The 23,862-nt window shown below is 43.3% G+C and overlaps 1 protein-coding gene across 2 annotated transcripts in view; it reads left to right on the forward strand.

Moving 5' to 3' along the window:
• cbl (Cbl proto-oncogene, E3 ubiquitin protein ligase) overlaps positions 1–23,862 on the forward strand; it is a 281,338-nt gene that overhangs the window by 242,242 nt on the left and 15,234 nt on the right. For both annotated transcript variants that reach the window (XM_068054161.1, XM_068054162.1), the window contains 4 exons: positions 3,673–3,804; positions 5,966–6,346; positions 7,847–7,941; positions 23,317–23,478. In XM_068054161.1, the coding sequence (XP_067910262.1) occupies positions 3,673–3,804; positions 5,966–6,346; positions 7,847–7,941; positions 23,317–23,478 (770 nt within the window). The remainder of the gene's footprint in view (positions 1–3,672; positions 3,805–5,965; positions 6,347–7,846; positions 7,942–23,316; positions 23,479–23,862) is intronic.

The following is a 23,862-nucleotide window of genomic DNA, read 5'->3' on the forward strand; positions in this document are numbered from 1 at the left end:
CTGTCACTGCGCCAAAATCCTGGAACTCCTTTCCTAACAGCACTGCGGGTGTAGCTACCCCACATGGCCTGCAGTGGTTCAAGAAGGCAGCTCACCACCACCTTCTCGAGGGCAATTAGGGATGGGAAATAAATGCTGTCCTAACCAGCGACGCCCACATAACATGAATTAAAAAAAAATGCAAAAGCCCGTGATTTTCAACCAGGGGATGACGTATTCGTGTTATCTTTACAGGGAGAACAATTAAAAGCATGGTTAAATGGCCCATTTACAGTGATCAAAAGAGTGGGTAAGGTAGATTGATGCCCCGATCACCAAAGGAAGATCTGGTTGTGTTACATTAATACGCTCAAACAATATTACCGCAGGGAGGAGGATAAGCCAGTACAGGTATGTCAGGTAATCGGGACTGTTAAGTAAAAGGATAGTGAGGATGAGGCAGAAGCAGGCCTAGGAAATTCTCAGATTGAACTTCCAACTATCCAATTAGTAAATACAGAATGGCTAGGAAAATTAAACAATAGGCTTTTACACTTGGAGGCGAAACAGCGTGAGGTCCTAACCAGAGTTTTCACAACGTTTCAAAAAGTTTGTAGGGATAAGCCAGGATGTACAACCTTAGCCACACATGATGTGGGTATAGGGGGAACCATTCCTTTAAAACAACATCCTTGTCTTGGGTCTAGACAGACAGGCCCAAGTGGAAGCAGAGGTGCAATGCATGCTGAAGGGTAGCTTAGTTGAACCTCGTCAGGACAGCTGGAATTCGCAGATGGTCTTGATGTCTAAACCTAGTGGGTTGGCTCAAACTTGCATAAACTCCGAAAAGTCACTGGTAAAGAAGGCAGACTCCTACCCAAATCCTTATTTAAAGGACTGTATGGACAGAGTGGGCAACATAATGTGTCTTAAAGAGACAGATGTGTTGGAGGGATACTGTCAAATTCCTTTGACACCCCGGAGTAAGAAAAAATCAGCTTCTGTTACACCGGACAAGGTTTTCCAGTGCCAAGTGATGCCACATAGATTAAGGGGTACTCAAGAAACTTCTCAGAGAATAGTAAACTCAGTAGTGGTCAGTGCTCCTAGCTGTGCTAGGACCTAGCACAGGTCCTAGCACCTGGCTGAGGTGCTGGACAATAGGGACGCTTAGAAGGAAAACACAAAACAATTGGAAGTCTATGCTTGTAAATTTGAAATGGGTTAATTGGGACAACCTTTTGAAAATTTAAAGCCGAAATGTTCTGGTGGAACTTGTGCTGTAGTCTTAACATTTTTGAAAAGACTATATCTGTAAATGCAGGAATAAATGTGTTAACGTTTTTCAATTTGTATTTTTTACCCATTGTAATGAAACGCATTTCAGGAATGGTGTTTCATTCTGACGGGGCAGAGGTGTTATGATCCTGTAGTTTGTTTTTTGGTAAGAATGTGGTGTCCCTTTAAGGCTGGAAAAGGAGCCATACTGCTTTAAGGCAGCAAGCCCCAGAAACGGATTCGAAGAGTGCATTCTGGTTGCCCAAGATACAGCCACTCTGACTGAGCATTGAGCGATACATTGTTGCCGATTGACATTTGAAACTAATTGAAAAGCTGGCTTTTGAGAGACAGTTAACAGACACAGATAGACAGCTGGACCAGCATATACTGAAGGAAATGAGAGCTCTCTCTCGGTTTATTTAAACCCTATTTATTATGCTCTCAATTCTAATGTCAAGCCAGATTCATTTCTTAAAAGAAAATAACTAATTCCTTTAACTATTGAACTGTAATTGTTGAATTCATTGCAAGAAAAAGTGAATAATTTCAACTTCTGAACTAGACCACTGACTATCCTACTCTCGAAGAACATTTTTTCCCCCCCATCGGACGGCTTTGAGGACTTTAAACAACCTTGGACTATTCCACATTGGAAGATTTCACTTTGGCAGGAGTGTAATATGCAAGGACACTAATTTTTCTATTTTGAATGATAATATCTTAGTGTTTAAGAATTTATTTTTTCTAATTAAACAGTTAATTTGTTGATTTAAAGACACCTGGTTTGGTTAGCCTCATTCCGGGGGGGGGGGGTGGGGTGGTGTTAATAGATGGTACAATTTGGCTGGGTCTTTCTTTAATTTGGAAAGTTTAAAATGATATGTTCGGCGATCTGTGGAGGGACGGGATTGAATTAACAGTGCGTTTCTCCCATCACAATCAGAATCGTGTATTTTGATTGGGGGCTTTGATTGGAGCGGTGGGTCATAACAAAATTATATGTACATTTAGAATATCTGCATCTTAATTTGTACAAAGTGAATTTATTTCTGGTCGAAATTCTTGTTGCTTATGGAGGTAATTGGTATCCCACAGGATTTGAGCCAGAGCTTTTGCATTTTTGGTATTGAAACTGTAGGAAAATGTTTAGGTAGCTTCACACTGATGTATTTTTCCCTTAGGATTTTGCCCTTCACTCTTGCCTCCAATTTTCTCTTGACGCACCTGGCTTGATGCATCATGCTGGGGTACACTCCCACCTCTTCAGTACCTCCTCAACTTGGTATAACTGTTTATCACATGCAAGTAGCACTGTGTTGATTTGGCTATTTAACAGTAGGGCCAATACAGCTGAGCTTGATGCTGTTGTCATTTGGTATTCACCTTTGCAAAATCCTTATGTATGGAGGGAGTCTCTTGATGTCACTATATTCCTCGCTGTCCCCTCTCCAGTCTGTAGTTGCTGAAAGCAACTGTTTCACTGCCACCCTCAGCTGGTACTCAGCACAGAAAACATTTCTATTTAAATTCTGCTATACTTCACCCAGGGCTCGTAATCATTTAAGTAATGAAAGTGTCCTCAACTGGGAGGGAATAGGGAAGTGTGCTAGCTTAGTGTGAGAACTAGATGCTCCTTTTATTGCTTCCTTTATAATTTAGAGCTGGAAAATGTCACGGCAACCGTAGAAGAAATGAGTAAGCATGAGCGCTGTAACTAAAGAGTTAAATAACCGAGAAGAAGCATTTGTGATAACAAGAGTATTGTTGTGGAGTTCCCCTATAATAATGTTGTGAACTTAGTTACTCCGTGTGATGCTGACTGTAGAATTTCCATGCATTGTCAGCATTACATTGCAGCTGCATTCAAAATCAGCATATCAGTCAGTTCTCTATATTTATACTGGAAGTTCTCATGTTGTTTCACTTTGGTTTGCTTTACTGATATAGATGTGTCTGGTTTTTAGTCCTTTGTAAGTGTAGAACATTTATTCTTTGCCCCTATTTGAGTATCTGTGTCAGTCTTTATTTTTATCCTCCTTTCTCCCCTCTTCTGAAGGGTGCCAGCTGCTCTCCAAAAGAGAGTTCTTCATGTGTGATCTAGATGGTGAGAGTAATCAGGCCATGTGCCTATGAGGGTAATCTCATTCAAGTCTGGTGCTGTATTGTCTCTGACTAGATATGTGCTCTTTCTGTCAGGGCAGTTAGAGGTAAGAGGCTTGGCTAATTTCCCCCGTCCTTCTGCCAATTACTTGATTCTGTTTTTACAGAGAAACAGTAACAGGTATACTGTATTGCAGAAGTGTGCAACAAGACTGTTGATATTGTGTAAAAAATGTTCTGTGCTAAAGACCTTGCACAATGTTCCTTGTGAGCATTTCTCACTATATTAGTTTAAATTTGTTTCCTAAACAGATTGAGCGGCCACCGTCTCCAGTCACCCCAGCTCCCAATTCTGTGCTTCCACCAGTTCCTCCGAGGTTAGATCTGTTGCAGCATCGATCACCCACTGTGTCCTGTGCTCCTAGCCCTTGTGTTTCACCCAAGGTAAGTAACTGTTTGTTTTATTGGGATGATATTATGTGCATTTATAGACAATATCACTGGGGTACAGGGGTTGCTATATTGTCGCAGTGTACTGGGTAGAGGTGGGATTTACACCTGTAGCTCCTGGTGTGATGAGTTCTTGATTTTTTTTATTCATTCATGGGATGTGTGTGTCACTGGCTAGGCCAGCATTTATTGCCCATCTTGAGAAGGTGGTGGTGAGCTGCCTTATTGAACTGCTGCAGTCCATTCAACTTCGTAGAGGTTGATACAGTGGAGTGGCTTGATAGGCCATTTCAGAGGGCATTTAAGAGTCAACCACATTTCTGGGGGTCTGGAGTTACATGTAGGCCAGAACAGGTAAGGCGGCAGATTTCCTTTCCGAAAGGACATTAGTGAACCAGATGGGTTTTTACAACAATTGATCAGCTTATTTTTAAATTCCAGATTTATTAATTGAATTCAAATTTCACCCGCTGCCGTGGTGGGATTCAAACTGATGTCCGCAGAGCATTTGCCTGGGCCGCTGGATTACTAGTTCAGTGACATTATGCTACCATCTTGACCTGGCTGCCAGTGGTAGGCTCTGTTAGGCTAGGATAACAGAACAATTGTGAACATTAATTAGAAACTCTTGATACCTTAATCAATGGTAAATAAAAAATAATTGCACCAGTGATATAACAGATTTAAATGAAACTTGATTTCCTATTCCCGCAACATGCAAGATGCAGATCAGTACGACTCAAAAGTTTTAAAACTCCCTTTCTCTGGATGTGGGTGTTGCTGTAATGTGACATTTATTGACCATCTCTTGTTACCCTGCGAAGCTGTTGATACAACTGAGAACAGTTGGTGTAGACTGGCATTGCATATAGCCCAGACCACATAAGAATGGCAGACTTCTTTCCTTAGAGGATATTACTGAACCAGTTTGATTTTTACTACTATCTGACAACTTAACAGTCACAGTTACTGATACCAGCTTATTATTTCCAGATTTCTTTTTAAACTAAATTCAAAATCTCAAGCTACCATGGTGGGCTTTGAAGTCGCTCACTGTAGTCCGCCAACACAACCACTGCACTACTGAATCAATGTCATAATAGATCATAAGTTGATCCACATTCTTAAAATTATTGTATCCTATGAGGATAAAGGCTCGTATGGTGAAGGTAATATTCTCGTGCAGTTTCGAAATGGATGTTCGAATTGCATGGTGCTATTTCTACAGTTCCTTCAGAACAGGGGAGCTAATTGGGTTGAAACCACGTTCTAACCAACTTTCAAGAAGGAGCCGAGGTCATAACTAAATTGTGCTAAAATCTGGAGTGCAATATGTAATTGGACTACTTCCTTGTAGTTCAATTGGAAGGGAATGTATCAAAATGTTTGATGTGATTGTGTTTTCAGGATAGATTCAGCAAGCTGATAGCTCTTGGTCATGTTCGGGGATTAATACATGACCATTTCAATTGCCCAAAATCTCTTATCAAGCAGAGCGAACAGCTTGATTTACCTTTGCCCAATTTAAGGAGGAGCTTCAGAACCAATGTGGTATTGCACCTTTGGTCTGTCAGAGTGAGGGTGACCATTTATTTCCAAATTTGCTGTGCCCACTGAGAACTGGGATTGACTGTTGAAACCCATTCCACATGGGACCTCTACAGAGGTATTGTGTTGGATTGGAACCCTGATCCCAGAGCTGAAAGAAGCTCATTCTGACCCACTGTGGGAACCTGCTGCCTCGGTTTTTATGACTTTTATATGACAAAAATGAGTATGTTTAAAAATCTGTAGAGCATGGTATCTGGCTATCTTAGACTGTAAGTGAGAAATAGTCACATACTCCTGTCATGTTTACAATGTGCATTTTATAGCTCCATAATACTGTATTAGATGGTTTGCAAAGCAAACTTAGAAGCTAGCAAAAAAAACTGAGATGAATAAATTAGTGATCGCCTTCTGTTGCTTACCCTCACCTCTGTGGTTGTTGAAGCACTGTGCTTTTGTCAAGTCATTGCTGAACCTTTGTTTAGTGAGAACTTTCCAACCTCAAACTCCTGCTCTAAAAGCACTATTCTCACATGCTTCAAAACAAAGATACGTGTTTAAATATCCAAAGGTTTGGTGTTGAGTGTATTTTTTTCTCCTCCCACAGACTACCTCTGGTGGCCTGCATAAACAGGACAAGCCTTTACCTGTTCCTCCAACTCATCGAGACCTTCCGCCTCCCCCTCCTGAGCGTCACCCATCAGTGAACATGGATTCTCGGATGCAGAGACGCCCTTTACCAAGCACACCAAGCGATCTCCTACCACGAGATAAGCCACCTCTTGTACCGCCAAACCGACCGGGAGAAGCCTGGCATTCGCGATCTCAGGCAGCTAAAGCACCGCTCCAGCCTCTTAATCCTGGGGATAGATGGACAGGCCGAGAATTATCTAACAGACACTCGTTGCCTTTAGCACTGTCATCTCAGATGGACGCTAGGACGGAAGCAGTTAGGCATAGCAGCTCCCTCGGGCTTGACAGTACGGCGGTGAGAACTGCAACAGCATCATTTTTGTTAGAGTTGGATACTTTCATATGCAGATCTTGGGTTAACTTCAGCATAACTTCTCAATTAACCAGCCTACCTAGATGTTTGATTCAAGCTTCTTTTTAATAGTGTGGTGCAGGGTTTTTACTTAAGGAAACATTTTGTCAGACATGCAGTCATTAGTACTGTTCCAGTTTACATCAGTGACTTGGATTCAGAAACCCAAATTTAGTAAAATAATATCAAATTGAGGTGCAGTGAAATCCAAGGAGGCAGCTCAGGAGTTGCAACTAAGTTGTACAAAGATATGTAAGTGGGTGGAGCAATGGCAGTTGAAATTGATTGCAGTCATGTGTACAATACTGCACTTAGAAATGAAAACAAAGTGACACCAATACTCCAAGAATAGTTGGAAAATAGCTAAGGATGGTGTTAAGGGACCTAGGAATCACTTTAGACTTGAAGTTCAATATGTCCAACTGAGATAGAGCAGCACTCCATAAAATGAACACAGTAGAATACAAGTCAGAGGGAGCTGTGATCAAACTGTATGGTGCTCTGATCAGACTGCATCTTGAGCACTCTGTCCATTCAGGTTACCAAAACAAGGAAAACATTTCAATGCTGGAGTCAGTACAGAGAAGAGCCACAAAACTGATTCCTAGTGCGGAAGGTCTCAGTCCTGATGAAAAACTGGATAGGTTTGGCTGTTACAGGCTCGAAAAGAAGCATCAGAGAAATTATCTTAGAGATGTAAGGTAGTAAACAGTATGGAAAAGGTAATCTAGAAAATATCAAATTAAGTTGAGAGAGTTGGACAAGGGAATATAGATTCAAGCTAATAAAATGTAAAATTTGGACTGATACCAAGAAACTCTTCACATAAAGGATTAGCAATGTATGGAATGGACTCCCAGATATAATAAAGGTCAAACCCTGGAATTATTTAGGAAACAGTTGTATGCTGCAGTAGGACTATTTAAGGATCTCTAGATGAATGAGCTAAGACATGCTGAATGGCCTTCCTCAGTCATAATGATCTTGTAATTTTAAATGGTTGTTCAACTTGCAAGAATTAAATTCACTTCATGGACAGAAATGCAAGTTACCATACCCATATGCATAGGTTTATATACCAGACTAAGTGACTTTGATAGTAGCTTGCCAGCATAAAACACAAACTATAGAGTAATAATCAACTTCTTCAGTCTCGGGGATCATTGTGGAAATGAAGGATGCAGATGAAGGAAGAAAAAGAAAATAGGGTGAACTAGCAAACGTCGCGGTGATATCTTTGTGCTGTTGTGGTCCTTTATTATGGAGAGGGCTTTAGTAGATTCTACGCCTTGAGTGGGACTGATAAAGCTACTTCACAGCTTAATTTATGTTCTTGGATACTCATCCAAATATATATCTAACTCACCTACTTTATGCCAATTTTAAAGAAAAAATTCAAATCAGATACACCAAACCTTACATAATATCTTCTAATTATTGCAGGCTTTCAGTGGTACCTTGAGCGATGTTTCCGAGTATGACATCTCCAAAGTGAAACCCTCCACATCAGCAAATGCCATCTACTCTCTCGCTACACGGTACATAAAGCTTTGCATTATGGATATTGCATTGAGGTCAGGTGTCACCTGATGGTTTATATTACTTACATAGTGTATTTCGGGAAGTGAATAACTTTATCTGTATGAGAGCATAGATGACCTATTGCATAGTGCAATCACAGTTTTCCTTCACATGACCTGCAATGCTTTTATGAACTGAGATGTCAACATCACTTGTGCTTGTCTCTGGTACAAGTATATATCGTAAACCTCTACTTAAATTAATAACAGCAAACTGGTAGAAAGATCCTAACTTAAAATTTTACTTGACTTTCCTTCCTCTGCAACCCACTGTGTTTATTGTTTTCTTCACTGCACTCCTGAAGAAATTCATCAAACCTTTGCTGTTAATCGAGGGCTGTAGTTGGGGCAGTGAGGGGAAGCATGGGTTAGAAAATTGTGGATGAAGTTTTTGGGCCCAGCTCTATTCTGTGCTGCCGTCCAGCCTAGTTCTGCACAGAGAGTGAGGGATTAGCAAATTTACCCAAATTGCAGTATAGTTCTGTGGGTGCAGGTACCTTGCACAAGTGACCATTTCTCATGAATAGAACAAAGAAAATTACAGCACAGGAACAGGCCCTTCGGCCCTCCAAGCCTGTGCTGATTCAGATCCTCTACCTAAACATGTCGCCTATTTTCTAAGGGTCTCTATCTCTTTGCTTCCTGCCCATTCATGTATCTGTCTAGATACATCTTAAAAGACGCTATCATGTTCGCATCTACCACCTCCGCTGGCAACGCGTTCCAGGCACCCACCACCCGCTGCGTAAAGAACTTTCCACGCATATCCCCCCTAAACTTTTCCCCTCTCACTTTGAACTCGTGACCCCTAGTATTTGAATCCCCCACTCTGGGGAAAAAGCTTCTTGCTATCCACCCTGTCTATACCTCTCATGATTTTGTACACCTCAATCAGGTCCCCCCTCAACCTCCGCCTTTCTAATGAAAATAATCCTACTCTACTCAACCTCTCTTCATAGCTAGTGCCCTCCATACCAGGCAACATCCTGGTGAACCTCCTCTGCACCCTCTCCAAAGCATCCACATCCTTTTGGTAATGTGGCGACCAGAACTGCACGCAGTATTCCAAATGTGGCCGAACCAAAGTCCTATACAACTGTAACATGACCTGCCAACTCTTGTACTCAATACCCCGTCCGATGAAGGAAAGCATGCCGTATGCCTTCTTGACCACTCTATTGACCTGCGTTGCCACCTTCAGGGAACAATGGACCTGAACACCCAAATCTCTCTGTACATCAACTTTCCCCAGGACTTTTCCATTTACTGTATAGTTCACACTTGAATTGGATCTTCCAAAATGCATCACCTCGCATTTACCCTGATTGAACTCCATCTGCCATTTCTCTGCCCAACTCTCCAACCTATCTATATTCTGCTGTATTCTCTGACAGTCCCCTTCACTATCTGCTACTCCACCAATCTTAGTGTCGTCTGCAAACTTGCTAATCAGACCACCTATACTTTCCTCCAAATCATTTATGTATATCACAAACAACAGTGGTCCCAGCACGGATCCCTGTGGAACACCACTGGTCACACGTCTCCATTTTGAGAAACTCCCTTCCACTGCTACTCTCTGTCTCCTGTTGCTCAGCCAGTTCTTTATCCATCTAGCTAGTACACCCTGGATCCCATGCGACTTCACTTTCTCCATCAGCCTGCCATGGGGAACCTTATCAAACGCCTTACTGAAGTCCATGTATATGACATCGACAGCCCTTCCCTCATCAATCAACTTTGTCACTTCCTCAAAGAATTCTATTAAGTTGGTAAGACATGACCTTCCCTGCACAAAACCATGTTGCCTATCACTGATAAGCCCATTTTCTTCCAAATGGGAATAGATCCTATCCCTCAGTATCTTCTCCAGCAGCTTCCCTACCACTGACGTCAGGCTCACCGGTCTATAATTACCTGGATTATCCCTGCTACCCTTCTTAAACAAGGGGACAACATTAGCAATTCTCCAGTCCTCTGGGACCTCACCCGTGTTTAAGGATGCTGCAAAGATATCTGTTAAGGCCCCAGCTATTTCCTCTCTCGCTTCCCACAGTAACCTGGGATAGATCCCATCCGGACCTGGGGACTTGTCCACCTTAATGCCTTTTAGAATACCCAGCACTTCCTCCCTCCTTATGCCGACTTGACCTAGAGTAATCAAACATCTGCCCCTAACCTCAACATCCGTCATGTCCCTCTCGGTGAATACCGATGCAAAGTACTCGTTTAGAATCTCACCCATTTTCTCTGACTCCACGCATAACTTTCCTCCTTTGTCCTTGAGTGGGCCAATCCTTTCTCTAGCTACCCTCTTGCTCCTTATATATGAATAAAAGGCTTTGGGATTTTCCTTAACCCTGTTTACTAAAGATATTTCATGACCCCTTTTAGCCCTCTTAATTCCTCGTTTCAGATTGGTCCTACATTCCCGATGTTCTTCCAAAGCTTCGTCTTTCTTCAGCCGCCTAGACCTAGTGTACGCTTCCTTTTTCCTCTTAGCTAGTCTCCCAATTTCACCTGTCATTCATAGTTCCCTAATCTTGCCATTTCTATCCCTCATTTTCACAGGAACATGTCTCTCCTGCACGCTAATCAACCTCTCTTTAAAAGCCTCCCACATATCAAATGTGGATTTACCTTCAAACAGCTGCTCCCAATCTACATTCCCCAGCTCCTGCCGAATTTTGGTAGAGTTGGCCTTCCCCCAATTTGAATAGAGCATAGATAAGATGCAGGTTATTGGTTCAAGGGGGGCATTATAGTTGAAGTCAATCCTTTCCTTGCCAGATATCCACACCGACATTCTTTCCAATAAGGGTAACTGGATAATGATCAGGAGTGGGACCTGCAGCTGATTTTATTTTCCTCCACCTCAAAGCTTTTGTTAATTTAGGGTTTACTGTAAGCATTGATTTAAAAAATTATCCTAAAGGAAAGCCTGTAGTTGGAGGTTACTACACATGGAGCTGGAGAAGTGAGTGAGGCATTTTTAGATAGATAAGTGTTGGCAAGTAGCAATCCACATAGCAAAGATGATTCAGTTCTGCTGGGAGAGGCTTTCTGTTCACTCTGCTATTCTAATTTTAAAATTTCTATGCTCTTGACTGCTCCTTTTCTATCTGTTAGAAGTGGAATACAGGGAGCCTGAAATATACAATCAGTCCCGAGATAAGATCCTCTATGGTAACTGAATGGTGGACTGAACTTATCTAGAGGTGTCAGGCCTGCTGAGTATTTCCAACATTTCTTGTTTTTATTTCAGATTTCCAGCATCCGCAGTATTTTGCTTTTATCTGGAGCTGTATTCTGTTTTTAAAAAATTCGTTCATAGGATGTGGGCATCGCTGGCTAGGCCAGCATTTATTGCCCATCCCTAATTGTCCTTGAACTGAGTGGCCATTTCAGAGGGCATTTAAGAGTCAACCACATGGCTGTGTGTCTGGAGTCGCATGTAGGCCAGACTGGGTAAGGATGACAAATTTCCTTCCCTGAAGGGCATTAGTGAAACAGATGGGTTTTTACAACAATCGATAATGGTCAGCATTAGATGAACTTTTTAATTCCGGATTTATTTATTGAATTCGAATTTCACCATCTGCTGAGGTGGAATTTGAACCCATGTCCCCAGAGCATTAGCCTGGGCCTCTGGTTACTAGTCCAGTGACACCAATACGCCACCGCCTCACCAACTGCTTATAACTACTGTACCTTGTACTTTTTGAATATAAGTTACTACGTTTGGCAGTAACTATGGAATTGTTACCTATTAAGTTTCTGTATGGAACACTGGTTTAGTAGAGCATGGAGTAATATTTTTGTAAATTTTGCTACATTGCTATTGAAGGCCAGTTACACCTAAGTATGAGCCGCATAATTAACATGGAGGTCACAATTTAAGTACAGGGGGACTCCATAAACTCTTGAGGTGGGAAGAAGATGCTAAGTTCATTGCTTAATTGTATGTTGTAATTTCTCTGCAGCACCTGTGGAAGAGCCTGTCACTCTAGAATTGGCCTTTATAGCCACTCCAGGCGCTGCTTCACAAACCACTGACCACCTCCAGGCGCTTACCCATTGTCTCTTGAGATAAGGAGGCCAAAGAAATGTTGTAATAACCAAAGTTCTAATTTGATCTGAGGAACAGCTGCTCAGACAAGATGTTATATGGCAGTTTTAATATAAAAGCACAATTTGCTGTAAAAATGCAGGAGATCCATCTGAATCTGTAATGAGAAATATTTTCAATGTAACATCCTTCCTGTGGCAGTTATGACAGTTGTAGTTGTCTTCTGGCTCGATATATCTATACAGATATATCTTCAATTTATATTAATGTACAGAAGTTGTAGAATTTTTAAAATTGTTTCTGAAAAAATATTCAATGAGAAGCATTAAAACCCAACTGTAAACATGCAGTTTAATTTAGAAAAGCAACATTTGTGTCTTTTTAGTACCCCACTTGGTGCTTCAGTATAATGTGCCATGATAGTACTTGAATTTGGGTTCATGTCCATGGCTTTCCACGTAGTGAGTTTCTGGTCATAACGACCAGTTGGGAGAGCCCAGTGACAGCCAGCCACATCTCATATAGCGGGCAAGAGGATCCAGTGGTTAATTGTGCCCCAGTAGCTTTCGTGCATTCAATGCAGAGCATTGTACAGCGGCATTGACAGAAATCTGAAGGTAAGATAGCCTCTTCTCTGAGACGTGATTTGTGTTACAGGGAATAACTATAACTAAGGCTAATATAGACAGAAAGGCATGGTCAATTAATTTGATCCCTCCTGTAATGGGTTAAGCCATTTCCTGCAGTAAGTCTTGCACTAAATTTCCAAAGTAAGAGTTTAGTTGAGTAACAGATGTGTTGGCTTGGGTTTCAGCTTCCTGTGAAGTTGTTTTGCTTCTGTGCCTTGTGGAGTCCTGAACAGGTGATCGTTGTTTAAGGTGGCATCTGGAGTCACAGTATTTTATAGTTTAACTTCTCTGGAATAGAAAGTTTAGTATCTCCAAATTAGTTAGCCTTTAAATACATGAAATAGTGCTATTGTATGTCGAGTTTAACGTTAATCATTGTTACCAATGAGATACTGCTGTATGTAGTGGCAGTATTTGTGGCAATTTTTCTGTGGTCGATAGGCTGAGATTATGCATAAATTTCTACAGGTGGGACAGCCGCCATCCAGCCTAATCACACTTACCAGCCCTTGGTCCGTAGCTTAGAACCATAGAAAGGTTACGGCACAGAAAGAGGCCATTCAGCACATCGTGTCTGCGCCGGCTGAAAAAGCTCGCCGCCCATTCTAATCCCACCTTCCAGCATCTGGTCTGCAGCCTTGCAGGTTACAGCACTTCAGGTGCAGGTCCCAGGTACCTTTTAAATAAGTTTGAGGGTTTCTGCCTCCTTCACTGATCTGGGCAGCGAATTCCAGACACCCATCACCCTCTGGATGAAAAAAGTTTTCCTCATATCCACACTAGTCCTTCTATCAATCACCTTAAATCTGTGCCCCCTGGTAATTGACCTCTGTGCTAGGGCAAACTGGGCCTTCCTGTCTACTCTATCTGGGCCCCTCATAATTTTGTACACCTCAATTAAGTTACCCCTCAGCCTCCTCTGTTCTAAGGAAAACAACCCTAGCCTATCCAATCTTTCCTCATAGCTGCAATTTTCAAGCCCTGGCAACTTTTTTTTTTAATTTGTTCATGGGATGTGGACGTCGCTGGCTAGGACAGCATTTATTGCCCATCCCTAATTGTGCTTGAGCAGGTAGTGGTGAGCCATGCTCTCGAACCACTGCAGTCCACATGGGGTAGGTACACCCACAGTGCTGTTAGGAAGGGAGTTCCAGGATTTTGACCCAGTGACAGTGAAGTAACGGCAATATAGTTCCAAGTCAGGATGATGTGTGGCTTGGAGGGGAACTTGCAGGCGGTGGTGTTCCCACATATCTGTTGCCTTTGCCCTCCTAGGTGGTAGAGGTTGCGGGTTTGGAAGGTGCTGTCTAAGGAGCCTTGGTGCGTTGCTGCAGTGCATCTTGTAGATGGTACACACTGCTAGAACTGTGCATCGGTAGTGGAGGGAGTGAATGTTTGTGGATGGGGTTCTTGTAAATCTCCTCTGTACTGTCTCCAGAGCAATTACATCCTTCCTGTAATGTGGTGACCAGAACTGTAAGCAATCTCCAGCTGTGGCCAGACAGTGTTTATACAGTTCCGACATTACATCCCTGCTTTTGTATTCTATACCTCGGCCAATAAAGGAAAGCATTCCATATGCATTCTTCACCACTTTACTTGTCCTGCTACCTTCAGGGACCTGTGGACATACACTCCAAGCACTCTCTCTTCCTCTACCTCTCTCAATATCCTCCCGTTTATTGTTTATTCCCTTGCTTTGTTTGCCCTCCCCAAATGCATTACCTCACACTTCTCCAGATTGAATTCCATTTGCCACTTTTCTGCCCACTCAACCAAACCATTGATATCATTCTGGAGTCTATAGTATCCTCTTCACTGTTAACTACACGGACAATTTTTGTGTCATCTGCAAATTTCCCAATCATGCCTCCCACATTTAAGTCCAAATCATTGATATATACCACAAACAGCCAGGGATCCAACACTGAGCCCTGTGGAACGCCACTGGAAAACTATTTCGATTCACTAAAACATCTGCCGACCATTACCCTTTGGTTCCCTGTCTGAGTCAATTTTGGATCCAACCTGAATCCCTTGGGCTTTTACTTTTCTGACCAGTCTGCCATGCGGGACCTTGTTAAATGCCTTACTAAAATCCATGTAGACAACATGCACTGCACTACCCTCATCAATTCTTCTTGTTACCACCTCAAAAAATTCAATTAAGTTAGTAAGATACGACCTTCCCTTAACACATCCATGCTATCACTGATTTATCCGTCCCTTTCCAAGTGACAGTTTATCCTATCTCTCAGAATTGATTCTAACAATTTGCCCACGGCCGAGGTCAGACTGACCAGCCTATAATTATTTGGCCTGTTCCTCGCACCCTTTTTAAACAATGGTACAACGTTTGCAGACCTCCAATCCTCTGATACATCACCTGTATCTAGTGAGGATTTGAATATGATCCTCAGAGCATCTGCTGTTTCTTTCCTGGCTTCCTTTAACAGCTTGGGATGCAGTCCATCTGGCCCTGGTGATTTATCCACTTTCATGGATGTTAGACCCTCTAGTACTTCCTCTCTCATTATGCTTATCGTATCTGATATTTTACACTCCTCTTTACTGCAGTGCACTGGATTTTAACTAGCCCTTGACGTCGTGATCTGTGGTGGGGAGGGCCTGAAGGTGGCTCTGAATGAAGCCTGCCATGGACATAGACGCTGGCTGGGCCCGGCTGTATCCTCCCGGCGGCGGCGAGACTCCATGGCGTCCCCCCCCACCACTGGGTGACGGGACCACAATTTAAATATGCAAATCAATAAAGTTAATAAATTGAAATACACTTGCCTTCAATCTTGAGGGCCTGCTGTGAGCTTAGGTGCAGTGGCTGGCACTCCCGTGCCTTCAGGTCTCTTTCGGGGAAACGTGGTGCCCCACTGTTGGGGATGGGGGAGGAGGTAAGTTTGTCAGTGTGGGACAGGACGGGGTCAAATACACGTAATGGGTGTAGGAGATGATGAAAAGGGTTGAACCTTAAACTTTGTGTAGTTTGCTGGGATGGGGTGGGGGATGTGGGAAAGGTCAGATGTACAAGGTAAGTGTTTTTTGGGGTGGGGGGGAAGGGCAAATAGTTATTGTAACTGCTATTGGCGGAGTGGGGAAGATACATAAGAAATTTAATTATTTAATTTTGTGGGATCTTTCTTTAAAACTTTAAAGATGCCGGGAGGGCTGGCTGCCCTTTAAAATGATGCCTGTGGATAGGCAGCTGACGCCATTGCCGGGGACAGACAGTCCACCCCCTCCACATGATTGGGGGATGGGGCCACCCCGGCCATCTTTTGAACTCGCCACCGAGGTCGGTGGCGGGCTCTTAAAATCCAGGCCAATGTCTGCATCATCCCTCTCCTTTGTGAAGACAGAGACAAAGTACTCATGAAGAACTCTGCCCATATCTTCTGTATCCATGCATAAGTTACCTTGTACATCTCTGATAGGCCCTACCCTTTCCTTAGTTATCCTTTTGCTCTTAATGTACTGATAAAACATCTTTGGGTTTGCTTTAATTTTACCTGCCAATACTTCTTCATGTTTTCTCTTTGCTTTCCTAATTTCCTTTTTACTTCACCCCTGCACTTTCTATACTCCTCAAGGCTTTCTAAAATGTTAAGTTTATAAGTTTAACTTATAAACTTAGTTACGATGCTTCAAGTGCATATCCAACTAAGTTTTACATATTTTTGAGGGCATCTATCAGCCTTTTAGGCAGTGGGTTCCAAATTCCCCACCTCCTTTGGGTGAAAACATTTCACCTTGAATCCCCTCTGTTCTCTTACCTCTTTCCCTAAATCTATGCCCCCTGGTTATAGGCCCCTCAACCAAGAGGAATAGGACCTTAATTTCCGCTCTAATTTGAAACACTTCAATCAGGGCGGCGCAGTGGTTAGCACCGCAGCCTCACAGCTCCAGGGACCCGGGTTCAGTTCTGGGTACTGCCTGTGTGGAGTTTGCAAGTTCTCCCTGTGACCGCGTGGGTTTTCGCCGGGTGCTCCGGTTTCCTCCCACCGCCAAAGACTTGCAGGTGATAGGTAAATTGGCCATTGTAAATTGCCCCTAGTGTAGGTAGGTGGGTAGGGAATATGGGATTACTGTAGGGTATAAATGGGTGGTTCTTGGTCGGCACAGACTCAGTGGGCCAAAGGGCCTGTTTCAGTGCTGTATCTAAATAAAATAAAATAAATAAAAAATAGATCTCCCCTTGTAGATCCCCTGTGTATCTTGTCTCGTGCAATCACATCTTTCCTGTAGTGCTGTGGCCTAACTAGTGTTTTGTACAGTTCTAGCAAAACCTCCCAGCTCTTATATTCTGTGCCTCGGCTAATAAAGGCAAGTCTCCCATTTGCCACCTTGATATCCTTATCTACCTGTCCAGCTACCTTCAGGGATCTGTGGACATGCACTCCAAAGTTCCTCTGTTCCTCTACAGTTCTCAGAATCCCACCATTTATTGTGCATTCCATTGCCTTGTTAACCTTCCCCAAATGCATTCCCTCATGTTTCTCCAGACTGAATTCCATTTCCCACTGTTTCGCCCACCTCACTAGTCCATTGAAATCTTCCTACAGTCTACAGCTTTCTTCTAATTTATCAACCACATGACCAATTTTTGTATTTTCTGCAAACATCTTAATCATATCCCCTACATTCAAGGGACCTAGTACTGAGACCTGCGGAACTCCACTGGAAACAGCCTTGCAGTCACAAAAGTAGCTATCGACTGTTGCCCTTTGCTTCCTGCCTCAGCCAATTTTGCATCCAACTTGCCACTTTGCCTTGGATCCCATGGACTTTTACTTTCATTACTGGTCTGCCATGTAGGACCTTATGAAAAACCTTGCTGAAATCCGTATAACAGATTGAATGCACTACTCTCATCCACCCTCCTTGTTATCTCCTCAAAAAATTTCTTCATGTTAGTCAGACACGACTTTCCCTTAACAAATCCACATTGACTGTCTTTAATTAATCCATGTCTTTCTAAATGAAGATTTATCCTGTCCCTCAGAATTTTTTCTAATAATTTTCCCACCACCGAAGTTCGGCTGACTGGCCTGTAGTACTTGGTCTATCCCTTACTCCAATTTTAAACAGTAGTACAATGTTAGCTGTCCTACAGTCCTCTGGCACCACACTGGCAGAGAGAGAGAATTGGAAAATGATGGTCAGAGCCTCTGCTATTTCTTCTTTCCTTCCCTTAACAGCCAAGGATACATTTCATCTGGGCCTGGGGTTTTGTCCACTTTTAAAGATGTTAAACCCCTTAATAATTCCTCTCATTATGTTAATTTACTTTAATATTTCACATTCCTCCTCTCTGATAGCAATGTCTGCATTATCCCTCTCTTTTGTGAAAACACGCCAAGTATTCATGAAGAACTATACCAGTGTCCTCCGCCTCCACACACTGGTTACCCTTGTGGTCCCTAATAGACCTTACTCTCTTTAGTTATCCTCTTGCTCTTTATGTATTTATTTAAAAAAAATTGAATTTTCCATGATTTTACTTACCAATATTTTTTCATGCACTCTCTGCTTTCTGAATTTCTTTTTTAATTTCACCCTTACACTTTTTATACTCCTAGGTTTTCTGCAGTATTGAGCCTTCGGTATCTGTCATAAGCTTCCCATTTTTTCTTTATCCTCTCTTTTAAGCCCCTTCACGTGCTGGGGACTCTGGATTTGTTAGTCCCACCCTTTTTCTTTAAGGGAACATACTTGCTCTGAATAAAAGCAAAATACTGCAGCTGCTAGAAATTTGAAATAAAAACAGAAAGTGCTGGAAATGCTCAGCATGTCTGGCAGCATCTGTGGAAAGAGAAGCAGAGTCAATGACCTGTCATCAGAACTTGCTATGAATCATCACTAGCTTCCTTGAAATGCCTTCCACTGATCTGGCACTGATTTTCCTTCAAGTAGCTGTTTCCAGTCCACGTTCGCTAAATCACATTTCAGTTTAGTAAAGTTAGCTTAACCTCAATTGAGAACTTTTATTCCTGGTCTGTCTTTGTCCTTTTCCATAACTACCCTAAATCTAACAGAATTATGATCACTTCTACCAAAGTGCCCCCCAACTGAAGACCCTTCCACCTGCCCAACTTCATTCCCTAAAACGAAGTCCAAAACCACCCCCTGTCTTGTTGGGCTTGCTATGTACTGGCTGAAAAGAACAGTAGTACCGCAGCCTCACAGCTCCAGCGACCCGGGTTCAATTCTGGGTACTGCCTGTGTGGAGTTTGCAAGTTCTCCCTGTGTCTGCGTGAGTTTCCTCCGGGTGCTCCGGTTTCCTCCCACATGCCAAAGACCTGCAGGTTGATAGGTTAATTGGCCATTATAAATTGCCCCTAGTATAGGTAGGTGGTAGGGAAATATAGGGACAGGTGGGGATGTGGTAGGAATATGGAATTAGTGTAGGGTTAGTGTAAGTGGGTGGTTGATGGTCGGCACAGACTCGGTGGGCCGAAGGGCCTGTTTCAGTGCTGTATCTCTAAAACTAAAAAAAAACTAAAAACATTTTAAGAATTCTGCTCCCTCTGTGCCTTTCACACTAGATTTCTCCCAGTTATTATTAGAGTATTTGAAATCCTCCACTGTTATGGCCCTGTTGTTTTCGCACTTCTCGAGATTTGGCTGCATATTTGCTCTTCTATCTCCCTCTGATTGCTTGGGGGTCTATAGTACACTCCTAGCCGTGTGATTGCCCCTTTTTTGTTCAGTTCAATCCACATGGCCTCATTTGATGATCCTTCCACCATATCATCCCCCCTCATGCCTATAATTGTTGCTTTAATCAATATTGTGACTCTCCCTCCTTTTTTATCCCCATCTCTTATCTCGTCTGAAACCACTGTAACCAGAAATGTTAAGCTGCCATTCCTGCCCCTTTTTTCAGCCTTGTCTCAGTAATAGATATAATATCATACTCCCACATATCAATCTGTGCTCTCAGCTCATCTGCCTTACTCTCAGAAATGCTAGGGAACCTAGGGACTTGCAAAAATGAGGAACTGAAAGAAATAAGTATCAATGAAGAGGTAGAACTGAAAAAATTAATTAGATTGAAAGTTGATAAATCCCATGGACCAGATGAGCTACGTCCCAGGGTATTGAAGGAGATGGCTACAGAGATAGTGGATGCATTAGTGGTTATCTTTCAAAATTCTATAGATTCTGGAAGGGTTCCTGGAAAGTAGCAAATGTAACCCCATTATTTAAGAAGGGAGCAAGAGAGAAAACGGAGAACTACAGACCTGTTAGTTTGATGTCAGTAGTAGGGAAAATGTTCGAATCTATTATAAAGGTTGTGATAACTGGACACTTGGAAAATAATGATATGATTAGGCACAGTCAACATGGACTTATGAAAGGGAAATCATGTCTCATAAACCTGTTGGAGTTTTTTGAGGATGCTACTTGTAGCATAGATAAAGGAGAACCAGTGGATGTGGTGTGTTTGGATTTTCAGAAGGCTTTTGATAAGGTCCCACACAAGAGGTTTGTAAACAAAATTAGAGCACATGAGATTGGGGGTAATATACTGCTATGGATTGATAATTGGTTAACAGACACACCACAGACAGTAGGAATAAATGTGTCATTCTCAGGATGGCAGGTTGTTACTAGTGGGGTACTGCAAGGAACAGTGCTTGGGCCACAGCTGTTCACAATCTATATCAATGATTTGGATGTGGGGATCAAATGTTATGTTTTCAGATTTGCTGAACACACAAACTAGGTGGGAATGTAAGTTGTGAGGAGGATGCAAGGAGGCTTCAAGGGGATTTGGACAGGTTAAGTGAATGGGCAAGAATATATCAGATGGAATTTAATATGAATAAGTGTGAAGTTATCCACTTTGGTAGAAAAAACAGAAAGACAGAGTATTTCTTGAATGGTGAGAGGTTAGGAAGTGTAGATATTCAAAGGGACTTAGGTGTACTTGTTCATGAGTCACTAAAAGCTAGCATGCAAGTGCAACAATCAATTAGGAAGTCAAATAGTGTGTTGGCCTTCATTGCAAGGGGATTTGAGTACAGGAGTAAAGAAATCTTGCTGCAATTGTATAGAGCCTTGGTGAGACCGCACCCGGAGTATTATGTATAGTTTTGGTCTCCTAATCTAAGGAAGGATGTACTTGTCATAGAGAGAGTGCGGCGGAGGTTCCCCAGAATAATCCCTGGGATGGCGGGATTGTCTTATGAGGAGAAATTGCAGAAATTGGGCCTGTATTCTCTAGAGTTTGGAAGAATGAGAGGTGATCTCATAGAAACTTAAAAAATTCTTACAGGGCGTGACAGGGTAATGGGGATAGGATGTTTCCCCTGGCTGATGAGTCTAGAATCAGGGGACACAGTCTCAGATTAAGGGGTAGGCCATTTAAGAGTGAGATGAGGAGAAATTTCTTCATTCAGAGGGTGGTGAATCTTTGAAATTCTCTACCTCGGGGGGCTGTGAAGCTCAGTCATTGAGTTTGTTTAAAGTAGAGATTGAGCATGTTCAAGACAGACATCAAGGAATATGGGGAGAGTGGGGGAAAATGGCATAGAGGTAGATGATCCTCCATGATCTAATTGAATGGCAGAGCAGGCTTGATGGGCTGAATGGTCTACTGCTCCTATTTCCTATGTTCCTAGGCTTCTTGTATTGAAGTCTCAACCATTTAACCAAACTGCCTTGTTTATTTTCTAGCCTTTGTTTCCTCTCCCTTCCGAACACACTTGCTAATTTTCTGCCATCTTTTTCCAACTTTTCTTCTCTCCTAAATCTACGCTCGGGTTCCCATCCGCCTGTCCAGCTAGCTTCAACCCTCCCTAACAGCACTAGCAAACCCTCTGTGAGGATATTGGTCCCGGCCCTGTTGAAGTGCAACCTTTTTGGCTTGTACAGGTCCCATACCTCCCAGAAGTGATCCCAATGCCTCAGCCCTCCCTCCTGCAACATCTCTCCAGTCATGTATTCGTTAGCTCTACCTATTTCTGTACTCACCCAGCATGTGGTACTGGGAGTTATCTGGAGATTACTACCTTTGAGGTAAAAACAAGAAATGCTGGAACCACTCCAGCACAGTGGCGCAGTGGTTAGCACTGCAGTCTCACAGCTCCAGCGACCCGGGTTCAATTCTGGGTCCTGCCTGTGTGGAGTTTGCAAGTTCTCCCTGTGTCTGCGTGGGTTTCCTCCGGGTGCTCCGGTTTCCTCCCACAAGCCAAAAGACTTGCAGGTTGGTAGGTAAATTGGCCATTATAAATTGCCCCTAGTATAGGTAGATGGTAGGGGAATATAGGGACAGGTGGGGATGTGGTAGAAATATGGGATTAGTGTAGGATTAGTATAAATGGGTGGTTGATGGTCGGCACAGACTCGGTGGGCCGAAGGGCCTGTTTCAGTGCTGTATCTCTAAACTAAACACTCAGCAGGTCAGGCAGCATCTGTGGAAAGAGAAGCAGAGTTCACGTTTCGGGTCAGTGACCCTTCTTCGGAACTACCTTTGAGGTCCTGCTTTTGAATCTCTCTCTTAGTTCCTTAAACTCTGCCTGCAGGACTTATCCCTCTTTCTGCCTATATCATTTGTGCCGATATGGACCACGACTTCTGGCTGTTCGGCCTCCCCTCTCAGAATATCCTGCAGCCACTCAGTGACATGCTTGATTCTGGCACCAGGGAGGCAACATATCATCCTGGAGTCGCGTCTGTGGCCACAGAAGTGCCTGTCTGTTCCCTTTGCTATTGAATCCCCTATTAGTATTGCTCCCCAACTCTTCTTCCTCCCCAGCCCTGTGCAGTTGAGCCGCCCATGGTGCCGTGGACTTGGCTCTGCCTGCACTCCCCACCAGAACCATCGCTCTCACCAGTGTTAGAACTGAATACCGGTTGGAGAGCGAGATGCACTCGGCAGATCCCTGCCTGCTTACCTGGTCCTCCTTGTCCCCCTGGCGGTCACCCATTCTCTCTCTGCCATTTTTAAGCTGCAGGGTGACCACATCCAGAAACGTGCTATGCATGAAGCGCTCAAGCTTCGCAGATGCCCCTTAGTGACTTCAGCCGTTGTTCAAGCTCCGAAACTGGGAGCTCAGGCTGCTCTAGCTGGCAACACGTACTGCACATGTTCGTCCAGGATTTCCCACGTGGCGCAGGATGTGCATTCCGTGGGGCTGAGTGTCCCTGCCTTGCCTTTACTTTCTAGACTATTATCTGGAAACACTTAGCAACTACTCAACAGTTGGCTCCTTTCCTGGTTCTGACGTCACTAGAGCTGTTTTGCAGATGTTGATTTGTTGTCAGAGATTTCGCTTGAGGCTTTTCTCCTGTGCTTTAACTCCTCGGTCAGTTTCCATCTAGGTCCACCGCCACCACTGCTGCTGGTGAGTCTCTCTGTAATATAGATAAATGCCTCCCTGCTCACCCAGTTAATGCCTCTAGACTTCAGCCCTCAGGTTTTGCTGACGACTGCTCCCTCACTCAGACCACACCTCCTCCTTTTGTGATAGACCAGAATAGCACCTTTTCCCTCACTGCGCCGAATTCCCTCATTCAGCAAATTACCCAAGTTAAGTACTCTGTTGAGGCATTACTCTGTCGAACTGGACTCTGTGGCGCTTACTTCCAATTTTAATTCCCACTTTGTACTTTCAGACCCCTGACAAAGCCATTTACAACAGAGGAACGTTCAGAGAGCAGTGACGAAGATATTGATTACATGACTCCATCCTCACTGCCTGTACATGCTCCACTCTGCATCACCTCCTCCTTGGATTCCAGACTTTTAGTACAGTCACAGAGCAGCCACAACACAGAGTAAGAGAAATTTTGTTTCAGGCATGTTTTTTATGTAAGACACCTGGGCTGGTAGAATGCAGATTCTTTACTTGAATCTGGGTGATATTGATTACAGCCAAATTCATCTGTGGCAGAGGCTAATGTGGAACGCTGCTGTCCCCTACTGGCTGCTGCTGGAATGTGTTTGGTAACATTGGGCTGAAATTTATACTTCCGTCGCCGAAATCAGCAGCGTTTGAAAACAATCCGGAGCTGCCACAATCTTCCGTGCAGCAGCTCATTTAAATAGCCGGGGCGGACCACACCCCTGATGACGTGGATGGAACGGGCTGTCCGTCCCCGGCAATGGTGTCAGCTACCTGTGTGCAGCTGTTGACACCATTTTTAAAGGGCTTCGAGCCT

This window comes from Heterodontus francisci, chromosome 22, assembly GCF_036365525.1.
Source record: "Heterodontus francisci isolate sHetFra1 chromosome 22, sHetFra1.hap1, whole genome shotgun sequence".
NCBI classification, from domain to species: domain Eukaryota; kingdom Metazoa; phylum Chordata; class Chondrichthyes; order Heterodontiformes; family Heterodontidae; genus Heterodontus; species Heterodontus francisci.